The sequence below is a fragment of the Hirundo rustica genome (assembly GCF_015227805.2).
Source record: "Hirundo rustica isolate bHirRus1 chromosome W unlocalized genomic scaffold, bHirRus1.pri.v3 SUPER_W_unloc_1, whole genome shotgun sequence".
NCBI classification, from domain to species: Eukaryota; Metazoa; Chordata; class Aves; order Passeriformes; family Hirundinidae; genus Hirundo; species Hirundo rustica.
Window position 1 is genome coordinate 207,832 of NW_026690191.1, and position 12,257 is coordinate 220,088.

General features: G+C 39.3%; 1 protein-coding gene across 3 annotated transcripts in view; it reads right to left on the bottom strand.

The window, feature by feature from the left end:
- The window catches only part of LOC120747602 (nipped-B-like protein), a 196,730-nt gene that overhangs the window by 144,836 nt on the left and 39,637 nt on the right, over positions 1 to 12,257 (bottom strand). For all 3 annotated transcript variants that reach the window (XM_040053619.1, XM_040053616.2, XM_040053618.2), the window contains exons 2-3: positions 4,998 to 5,141; positions 3,177 to 3,342 (exon numbers count right to left, since the gene is read on the bottom strand). In XM_040053619.1, coding sequence (XP_039909553.1) covers positions 3,177 to 3,342; positions 4,998 to 5,061 — 230 coding nt within the window. In that variant the 5' untranslated portion in view covers positions 5,062 to 5,141. The remainder of the gene's footprint in view (positions 1 to 3,176; positions 3,343 to 4,997; positions 5,142 to 12,257) is intronic.

Below are 12,257 nucleotides of genomic sequence, written 5' to 3' on the forward strand. Positions count from 1 at the left end.
CCACACAGTCCAAAAGACCCGGTTTTCCCATGCCTCTTCCTGGCTAGAGGCAGGGCCCCTCTAGCACTGGTTATTATTCCCCTCCTGGACATATGTAGTAGAGGATCCTTCAAGGGGGTCCGTCAGAGCCTCCTAACTTCTATAATACCTGGGAGCTTGGTCATGGGATGCTGAGGCTACCTTCACTTTAGTGGAACCCCCTCGGTTAGTGTTTCTCTCCTTGAGCTCACGCACCTGTGCTGCCAGGGCAGAAGCGGGTTTCCCATCCAACCTTCCCATGTCTTCCCCATGGTCATGCAGAAAGAACCACAGGTCAGCTTATGGGGTGTACCCTCTCTCTCTAGCTGGGGGCTGTTGAGCTCTGACTCTGGGGCCTGTAACTCGCACCGGCGCCACATGGGAACTGTTCCTCCTCATCTCCTCCCTCATCTCCCTTATCTCCTGAGTTCCTTAGCCACGGCAGAGACCTGAGCCTGCATTGGGCCACTGATCATACTCTCGTAATTTCTGAGCTTGTTGGTGACAGAACCCACTGTCTCTCGATTGTTATTGGCATTAATGGTTGCAATGAATGTGGCGTATTGCGATGGTCCTAGAGCTGCCAAATTCCACAACATTTGCCCTGTGCATCTAACCTTGTCCAGGTCATTATTATGCTGTCCACTCCTCCCAAAAAGTACCTCCAATACTGCCACTTCCCTCAGCTGTTGGATCCCTTCTCAAGGGTCTTCCAGCGCATTCTATAGTGGTGCTCCTGCATTATTCGTTCTTTGTGGACAAACCTCTCCCTTACACTCATTAAAAGCCACTCCCAAAGGGGCCCTGGCTCCCTTACGAATACCTGATTCAAACCTGTGTCCTGGGTCAAGGGTCCCAAATTCCTTGCCTCACCACTATCTAGTTGCACACCCATACCCATAAGGTCCCAGACCCAAAGTAACCAGGTTGTATAAGCCTCACATCCCCGTCATACATCTTTTTGCAGATTACGCAGACTTTCATATGACAGGGATTCAGTGATGATCTCAATCTGTGGCTCCCCTGCAGGTTGTGAGGGCCCTCCTTTCTTATCCTTATTACCTAGGTTTGCCGATTTCACCTTAGACGTCTTTGTTTCCACAGGGACAACTGCTGCTGGTTGTGACTGCCCCTGTGATTCAGCTGGAACCTGGACGGTTGTAACATCTGTGGGTTCCATTGCTGCACCATCAGACTCTCCTTTGTTGGGGCAGGAGGAGGGTTTCCCACCAGCTGGGGCTAATGAGGCTACTACAGGGGAAATGTGCTCCCTCAGCATCTCATGTATCTCCTTCACCCAATCTGGGTGGTTTATTTCTGAGGCAGGCTGTGGGGCAGGGTCAGGCTGTGGGGCAGTATCCTTATTCTCTGGGGTAGGTATCAGGGTGGTTATCCAGGTCAAGCTCCCCTTATCTCTAAATGCTAAACAGAACAGGCATACCAGCAACAGCAGCCACTGTATGATATCATTAGCATTCAGAGATTTGAACCCTACAAAAGCTGGTGGGGTAGACCCAAAGAGCTGGGTGAAGGGTTGGGAAAAAATTTCCTCCGGTGTCATTTCCTCACAGTAGGTACCACTGTTAAAGTAACCTCAAAAACACACAGTTAGTGTATGATAGCACTGAATCCATGTGCCTGACTTCCAGAGGAAATTAAAAATCCACTAATTCCTCACCTTGTTAACCCATAGAGCAAACTGGATGACAGCCACAGTAGCCTTAGTTATAGGGCCCATGTTTAGATAAGGGCCTGCAAATGGGAGAAATACCGCCACCACCACATGCCACCCCAACCAGGGTAAGCCAGACCACATGATATGCAGTACACAAGAACATAGGCACTAAAGAACTGTTATTCCTTTTTCTCTCAATGCCCTCATGCCACACATTGGGTACCAAATTTTGTCTTGGTTTTGAAAGACAGTTGTCTGCCAGGGAAAGCTAGAGCCTCCCTTGGAATGGAGAATGTAAACCCCCTTCCCTCAAAATTATTATAATTTTGCAATTAGGGGCTTTCAGGCAAAGATATGGGAATAGGAGTAACAGTTCTTTACTAGAAACATTAAAAAAAAAAAGGAAAATTACAAATGTAGTAGTACAAAACAACAAGCAAGGAAGCAAACAAAAATCCTGGAAAAAACCCTGACAGAATCAGGGATATGACCTGGTACCCTGGTGGTCAGGGTGTTGGAAGCAGTCCAAATAAGTCCTCCTGGAGTAACAGATGTGGTTCTGTGGAGTAGAAATGGTCCTGTAGAAAGTCCAGGGGTGATGAGATGGGACTGGTCTTCCTCCAGGAATCCAGTGGAAAAACCGGATCCCTTGTGTCCTTCAGTCCCAGTTTTTATCTAGCTAGGAACAGTTGATTCCTCCCCCACTGTGTGGAGCATCTCCCAATGGGATGATGGAATGTGTCATGTCATTGGAGGGCCCTAATGGCCCATTATCAGAAGATGTCCCCCTGGAGGATGGAGGGGTGGTGAAAGAGATAAGAAACACTGCCCCACCTGGTTTTAATGGCTGGGCCATTATCAGAAGGCATCCGCTTCCCTCCCCCCTGGAGTAAGAAGGATAAAACATCTCCCAAAACACAGCTTTCATCAGATGAAATAGAATACACATTTTTAGGTCACATAATCCAATACAATGTAGGAAAAAGACAGGGCTGTCCACATAAGCAATTCAAAGAACACCAGTGAAAAATGAAAAAAACAAAATACTTGCTGGTTCAATTCTTAAATATTTTAAGTTCAATATCTAATCAGAACTGACATAATCTTGCATGGGTGTCTCAAAAAAGTATCTTTTTGTGTAATACTTGCTATAAAATTTGTCAGTGTACATAACTAACAAAAGTGGACCACAAATGACTTTTGCACAATTAATACCACAAAGTTTGCACTCCTAACTAGCAAGAATGGAACAAGCAGCACACCAATTTAAAAAAAAATAGTTATGCACAAGGGCTGTTGGACAATTACTTAGCATTCTGACGGAAACAACTGATTCTTATACAGCAGTAATCTGCTAAGCTAGCCTAATAAAAAAACCTGCATGTTCTAATTTTCAGATACTAACACCCTTCTCCATTCAGTTCAGTTTAATTTAAAGTAATAAGGATGGTAATCTGATATAGTTGAAGGTCAAAGTACATACATGTGATCTGTTGACACCTGATTGAGACTGTGTACGAGCTGTGAAACCAAGTTTTCATCCCTGCAAGCCAGAAGGCAGTTCACCTCTTCAGCTATCCGTCCATTGAAAAGCAGGCTTTTTGTTGTGGTAGCAGGTAAAGGTGATGGAAGAGGCAACTGGTTCAAAACTGTTATCAGAAAATAGAAAGGAATTCAGAATCATTTCATGAAACAAGACTATACAAAGATGGACACCTTACTCCCTCATGTGATTAAGAAAATCTGACAACTGCATTACTTGCATTAATTACCTTGAATGTGCCTTGAAACTTGGAAAAATTAGCAAGATCAGCAAAACATTTATTAAAACAGTATAAATTAAGGTAGTTAATTGAGCCTACTCTACTATCTCTACTCATCAAGTCCTCCATGTTTTTAGGGCAACAGGACTTGTCAATTCCAGTACCTTCTTTTCACACAGAGAGAAATAAGGTGAAGCAGTGACATGCCTTTCTCTTTCATGCACTCCTGACTTTCTGAACATCAGAGAAATATGACAGAAAAAGAAGCAAACACGCCTAACACAAGGGCTAATCCCACCAAAGGTAATTCAGTGTTTTAAGAAACTCTTGCACCAGGAGTCTGGCCAGTGACTTCTATCAGTTAAGTATTTTGACTTGAGAACCATACCTGCAAATAATTAGTGCTGGAAAACTTTCCATAACCCAGAAACTTATGATTTGCATCCTGATGGCCCATTATTATACACACATAATAGTACATATATACACATAAATACATAAGCAGCATCTTCCAATTTAATAATTCAGAATATCAGAAAGACATGAAGTGTTTTTTTCCCCTCCACTGAATACATTTGCTTTTTTTTACTATAGGCAATTAAATTCAATTGTTGGGTATATACTTTCAGCGTCTCTTGAAAAGTCTTCAAATTTCAACAGCATAATAATAAAATAAGAGCTCAGAATAAGCACTTGGATCATTGAGTCCAGTTATCCTCAGACAGACATCTGAGCTATAAACAATTGCTTACACTTTATAAAAAAAGATGCATCTTTGTCTCGATTTCTCATTGGAATGGCTGTTTTAGGACTTCATTATAGTAATGATAAATCTCCTCTAAGTTTCCACTAGAAATTTATTTTTGGTCAGATTATAACCATTTGGTTTTGTGCCAGCATCAGCTTTTAATGTAAATAGGTTTTTTTCTTTCCTTGCATTTTGTCTTCCTGACATATTTAAAGACAGTAGACACACCTCAACTACTCACAGCCAAGAAACAAGCCTCATAGGTTCAGCTGCTTATTTCCATTCTAGCAGACACTCTTTGCACTTGTTCATTAGAGTAACTTTTTTGTACTTTGTCCAAAACTAAGGAACTAGGTTTCAAGTATATTCAGAACAGTCCACAACTCTCTATCTGAGCATCAGTCTAATCATATCTCTTTCTCTCCCTCCAGTGAAGATAATGATATGTATATTTTAGAGAAGTATTTAATCATATATATGTTTTTCTTTATTTGTGGGGTTCCCAGATATGTTACTGAATGATATTCCAAACAAATTCCTATTTTTTTTATTTCGGGTTTACTTAAAGGCACTTTTTTTAACCTACATGTTTTAATTAGCATATTTTGTTTGAATATATTTTTTAAATTCTAGCAAGGACAAGAAATATTTTAATACCAAATCTAATTTTGAACAGATTTACTTTTAAGAACTTTAAAAATAAAACTATTTTTAGTATTTTTAAAATGCAGGTATATTTTTTGTGAAGAGGTAGAAGGGAACATAGCAAAGACAAAAAAAAAAGAGTACTTACGGTCTGTAAGACTAGCAATCCCTGCAAGAGTAGTGATGGGAACATGAGGCATATCCCCATTCATCCTGAAGTTCTGGGATGGTAGCGACTACACAGATATTTTAGTTCAGGTGCCAGCTATCATTACTTCCCATCTCCCAAGCACTAAAAACACAAACAAAAAACCAAAACAAACAAAAAACAAAACACAAACACACACCAAAAACAAACAAACAAACAACAAAAAAAAAAAACCACAAAACCAAATTAAAACTCTCAGTTTACTTAAAATAATTTTAAATTCAATAACATAAATGAAACATAGACCATAATCTCAGATACGTAGTAAGCAAATTTTGTCAAAAGTGGGTAGAACAATGTAGAATTTAAATATCAAATGGCATTAAGCAATCAAAATGCAAGCTTCCGGTTTCAGAAGCAGAGTCCGTCACCAAAAAAGATGCAACGTAAGGCAATCAAATGACAATTTGCTCAGGTTATACAATACCAATGCAAAAATTGGCAACAAAACTTTTTTTGGCTCATAATGCAGTGGACAGCACTTAATCCATAATCAGTTTAAGCAATTAGCTACTATATTCACTTCCCAGTTTTGGAGGAGATATTTTTCATATAAGAAGTTAGCAAAAACATAAGGAATAATCTACAGGTACAAATGTCAAACAGTAAGCAAAGTGACAAATACAAAATCTTAGTATATTTTTGTCATGGCTTAACTCCAGCCAGCAGTTAAGTGCCATGCAGCTGCTCATTCCTACCACCCATCCACCCCAGGTGGGATGGGGAAGAGAATCAGAAAAAGGCAAAAACCCATGGAATAAGAACAGTTTAATAATTTAAATAAAGTAAAATATACTATTACTACTGCTAATTGTAATGAAAAGGGAGATTAAAAAAGAGAGAGGAATAAAACCCAAGAGAAGCAAGTGATGCGCAATACAATTGCTCACAACCCACTGACCAATGCCCAGCCTGTTCCTGAGCAGTGATCAGCCTCTCCCAGCCAACTCCCCCAGTTTATATATTGGGCATGACATTCTATAGTGTGGAATATCCCTTTGGCCAGTTCAGGTCAGCTGTCCCGGCCATGCTCCCTCCCAGCTTCTTGTGCAGCTCCTCCCTGGCAGAGCCTGAGACACTGAAAAGCCCTTGACTCAGGGTAAGCACTGCTCAGCAATAACCAGAACATCAGTGTGTTATCAGCATTATTCTGTACTGAATCCAAAACACAGTGCTGTGCCAGCTACTGAAAAGAAATAAACTCTGTTCCAGCTGAAACCAGGACAATTTAAAAAATAGCAGTATTTCAAAATTTATTGGAAAATATCTCTTCAATATTAAACACTCTCTGGTCAAACTATTACCAGGAACTGTTTAACCCCCTCCACAGAAAGAAAAGGTTTAGTCACCACTGAACTAGTTTATTTCCTGTAAAACAGCATAGTTTATATTCAACTACTGGAAAGGAATTTGTTCATGTAGTTTTTACTCACTATAAAAATCCCAATTGTAAGGAAATCCATACTATTTAAAAGAAACAAACAAAAGAACAAAAAAAATCCCACCACCACCAACCCCCCCCAAAAAAATCATCACAATAATTTGAACTGCATTTCCAAAACAACAAAAATTTACAAATACAACACATTACAATCCACTATTGTTATAGTAATGATATGAAAAAAATGAGCATGATATTTTCTGAAGACAAAATAAATTGAAGGAACTTGTATATACATTTACCTGTAATAGGCTTCTGTGTTAATTCATGAAATAGTAAGACTTCGGTCAGCATTTATGTTGTTTACTTAAGATTCTGAAAGTGATTTGTTTATACTTACAAGTTAAGAGTTTTGCAAATTACATATACAATACATATAAACCAAAATATCACTGACATTTCCTCAATAATCTTTATTTCATTCTTTCTTATGCCACACCAATGACAACACATATCACTGCTAATACACATGTACAGATTCCAAGCAAAACAAAGAAATGATGTTCTAAGTATTTTTCCTGCACAAAATTTTCATGAACTAGTGAAGTTAACTTTTCAGTGTTTCCCTATCTACACACAACTAAATTCCTTTGGGTGGGAGAGGGGGTGGTGTGGTGTGACAAGGGACAACACAACCAATTCACAAAAAATTGCCACCCAACACTGAGTTAAGTCCTTTGCTGCACCTGCCACAGGCTCATTCCCACCACTAAATTACATTTGTTAAAAATATAATACATTACAGGTGCAGAAATCTAGCTAGGGAAACCAATGCAGATAGATATATGCTGTGTGGGTTGCTGTGTTTGGGGTTTTTTTTTTAATCCAGGAGAAAACAGCCTTCAAACACACAGAGCAGTTTCAAATGCTACTTGATACTGAAGCTTCTTTACCTGAAATGAATACCAATATACAAAGAATTTCAGTTGTCTCTTAGTTCCATAAATAAGCAATTCTTAAAGAAAAAAAAAGAAAAAGGGACCTAACTTTTACCACAAAGAGTCTGCAACAACAAATGCACAAGAGCTAACAACACTTTTAGAACTTAAGCTTTCATTTAAAGGTAAGTTAAAGAACACGTTTCACACATAAGTTGTACATACAAGAAAAAGACCATGTCCAATGAACTCTCCTCTCCTGACTTAAACTGCATCAAAACTGATTAAGGTCACATAACTATTCAGTATTATTGGAAATCCCATATGTAACACAAAGGTAAGGGGGGGGGGGGAGGGAATTTGATTACTTTCCCTTTCTGCTCACCTTGGAGCTGTAAACATCAGAGACAGTCACTAATAATGCAAGTTCTTTCCTGGTATTACTGCTACTATTATACAGATATTAAATGGGAAAAAAAATCCCTCCAAAAGTAGACACTTAAATTAGATACATTCTCCACAGATACATAAGAAACATGAACTGGCAAGATCCAGATCCAAGAGTGGAACAAGTGCAGACAGCTAGCTATGATGGTCAGGGAAAGAGTAAGTTTTCCAAGAGGAGAGTAGAAGGGGCTGGTTTGTTTAGCTAACAAAACAAAGGTCAAGAGGGGATGTGGTTGCTCTGTCTAGGGCAGTCAAAGAAGGCTACAAAGGAAGAATGCTCAAAATATTGAGCAGTTAGGGAAGAAAATTGACAGCTCAAGATATGTTCTTTCACACAAAATATCAAAATATCATGCAACAATTAAAGGCTTGACAAGCCAGACAAGTCAAAACATACAAGTTTGGTTGTGTTTTGGTTTCTCATTCCCAACTCTAACCAGACATTTATCAATATTTAGAAACTTTTGTATAATCAACTTTGTGCAGGAGCTACTACCAGTAGTAGTGCAGCATTTCTACCTCTAGACTGAAAAAATAAATCTGTTACGTTATGTCTTGGAGATGGTTTTAATCCCATATCCTTTTTTTGTCGTTGTTTTTGTATCTGGAATGGTTACTGCCCCCCCCCCCCTCCAGCTCCGGGAGTATCGTGATGGGTGAGAGGCAACACGGAAACCTGCGAGGGTTGGGGACCAGGGGTTGCTGCTTCCTTACGTTGGAGGGGTGATCGACTCAGGAGCCACATGGCACGGGCACATCTGACTGGATATCCTGTTGCCCTGTGGTTTTTTCCTGTTTCTTCTTTTTTTCCCCTTTTCCTTCGGCACTGTGACTGGTGTGACTGGAGCTTGCCAGCTTGCTCCTCTGCTTACTTGGGAGCCCAGATCCAGTGCATGATATGCCAAGAGCCCTCCCTGCTGGGCTGCTCCCTCTGCAGTGGCCCGAGCCCGGGACCAGCCATCGCTGGTGTGCTATCCAAGGGAGCGATCCCCCGCCAGTCCCGCTGTTTTCTGCCGCTGCTTTAGGGCTTTTTGCTACACTTTAACATGACACCCCATACCCACCCAGACACCCCATGGCTTCTGGCATGGCTCAGGAGTCTTTGCTACACTTTGTTTGCCACCTTGGATGTGCCCGCCTCTGCTGTTCCAGCCTTCTGCTCCAAGGTTTCCTGCTGCAGTCCATTCAGCTTCCTAAGGGGCACTGAGTCTGAGTGCTTCTTGTGAGTTTGCAAAGGAAAGCCCCATCTCTCTCTCTCCCACCAGCTGTACCACCATTAAGCATGTGGAGAGGAGGCTAAGCTTGCACCACAGTGCCCTGTGCATCCACGAGGGAATCATTGCACCTGCCCTGCCTGGCTGGGAGCCAACAGCGCCCCTGCTGGCTGTGGCCATAACTACGCCAACGGGGAAAGTGCTTGACAGCTGAGAGAGGCTGTTACTGGGACTTTTTTTTGTTTGTTGTTGCTGCTGTTGTTGTTTCTCTTGTTATACATATACATATTAGTAAAGAACTGTTATTCCTTTTCCCATATCTTTGCCTGAAAGCCCCATAATTTCAAAGTTATAATAATTTGGAGAGAAGGGAGTAATTTTCCATTCCAAGGGAGGTTCCTGCCTTCCTTGGCAGACACCTGTCCTTTAAACCAGGACACCTTAATATTAGCTGAATTAAGGAAATCAAAGACCTGTTGCACTGAAAAGCTTTTGAACAATGCATCATTGTTGCAGTTCAAACAGAAAAATAGAAACCCAATTTACATATATGCAAAGATAGACTTGCTTATTCAGTATATACATATACTCTTGCTACTTTATAAGAAAAAACAAATATTTTAAAAGACATTCCAGGGAGGAGGAAACTACAGTGCACAAAGGAAGTGATACAAAGAACCCCTTCGAGAAAGGGAAACAGTGAAAGGGCAGTAGATATTGAGAATAATGTACGAAAACCTATCATCATAACATAATATACAATAAAAAAAAAGTGAAACCAAGATAGCAAGGGCAGTAATATTGAAAAATTTTATGCTACAGGTAATAACTACACATTTAAAGCACTACTTTTGTATGTTATCTTCTTCCCTTTCTGTTGTCAATTATATATATTCTCATTTACTGCAAATTAACATTACAAAGAAAATTCCTACTGAAATGTTAAATTTTAAATGTTGCTCATTGGTTGGGGGTTTTTTAAGTGTATTGTGGTTTAACCCAGCTAAGCATCATGAAGCCATTCCCTCACTCCCCCTTCCCCAGTGGGATAGAGGAGAGAATGTGAAAAAAGGTAAAATTCATGGGTTGAGATAAAACGTATTGGGTCTGGCTAAACTGTAGTTCAGCTTTTGCATTGGTAACTAGAAAGGTGTTGAGAACGCACCAGTGTTTTGGCTTCTGCTGAGCAGTGCTGGCACAGCATCAACACTGTCTCTCCAACTTCCCCCCCCAGCTCAGATAGAAAAGCTAAGAGAAGGAGGAAGGGAGGCCATTCATTATTCTACAATGTTTGCCTTCTGGAGCAACCACTACATGTGCTGAAGCCCAGCTTCCTGGGAAGTGGCTGAACATCACTCGATGGGAAGTAGAGAATAAAATATTTTGTCCTTTTTTCCCTTTGCTTGCACACAGGACCTTTGCTGTTGCTTTAGTAAACTGCCTTATATTGACCTACAAGGGGTTTTTTTCCCATCTTATTTTCTCCTCTTTCTCTTTTCCTCTTGGTTGAAATACATTCTTGTCCCCTCAACAAAAATACCAATTCTTCCATGACTTAGCTATGTACATTCACAAGAACATTGGAAAACAAAATAAAGGGAAAAATCTGTTTATGTGCAGTAATACACAGGCTCAGTAGTAATGGAAAGATAAGTAACACCTCAGGATTCAGAAATTTAGTATTTACATTTCAATGTTTCATTCCCCATACTCCAGAGTATTCTTTAACTTATATCTTTAGATTTAAAAAGTAACTTTTTAGTGGGTTGATCTTGGCTACCTTAGATGACTAACCTAATACATTTTATGAAAAAAAAAAAAGATAAAATTAGATGGATTAAAATTAAATTTTAAAGAATTGCTAAAATATCAAATCTCTATAGCTTTCTTTTTCTAAAACATTGTTTTAAATAGAACATGTTAAAGACAGTTCTGGTTTATGTAGTTTATATTATGAAATCTTTGGTTAGGATGAAACAACTTTAAAAAATTAAAATTAATTAAAACAGCAAACATGCTATTATAAATTTAAGAAGCCTTGCCTCAACCAGTTTGAAGCTTCCACATTTTGCAATAAACTACTACTCTTATTAGTTATCACATGAAGCTCAGCTAGTTATCAGTTCAAAAACTGTCCTTTAAAAAAATTTAAACCCCCCCACACTTAAAGAATGAGAGAGGCAGAAAGAGAATGTGTTATTATCCTCTCATTCAAATAAGATGCCATGATTGAGTAGATCAGACAGATTTAGGTACAAGCAGGCAAATTTCTGGTTTCTGTACCAGAGCTACAGTTTGATACAATGACAGTACTTTTGCTACAGGTTTCCTGAATTAAATGCTTTTTAAAACACTTTTAAAAATACTAAGGAAGGAGATAGGGTTGCCAAAACATAGTCTAACACTTAAGTTACATAGAAAAAAGAAGCATACACAATCACAATATAAAGCATTTTAACACTAATTCAATCTCAGAAAAAGTCAGTATTGGAAGTGAGCAGTAATCAATCACAGATGCAGCTGCCTAAGGTTAAAACAGTAATGCAAGAAACCTGATATGAAGCTAACTTGAACAACCAAAAAGGAGGGCAGCATGTGGGGGGAGGCAGAGAGAAAGGGGGGGGGTATTATCAGAAATCGAGAAGACTCATTATTACTGATAAAATCCCATAAAACACATCAGCATTTATAAAACCAGAAAGTTTATGGCATATACAGAATAGTTTCACCTATGATACTGGCTGCAAAAAATTAAGTTTGAAAAGAGAGAGACAAAAATCCCAGAAGCACAAAAAATGAAATTCAGTGTACTAGTGAAATTAATGTTTACTTCAAAAAGCAATCAGCCAAAAGACTGAATAATGCTGACAAAGCAAGTGAAAAATTAAAAAGTTTGAGATAAAAGTTATTTAGCATAACTTCTAAATCAGTATTAGCATAATGGTTTTTTCTAAATCTATTTGAATAGTAGCTGCTCAAATCACTACAATTACTGTAACAAAAGAAATTTTAGTGAAAAGTACTGTACTGGGCCAAATGAGAGTTGCTTCTGAATATAAAGCAACCTTTAGAAAAAAATTTTAGCGCAAACAGCTTCTTCCTTTGTGGCTATTGTCACACTGATTTGGCCTCTGCTGTTCTATTCAATAACAATGGCACTGATGCCTCTGCTGCCTATGTGCTAGTAGTGGCAGTGACACCACAGTAAATGGCAAGAGAA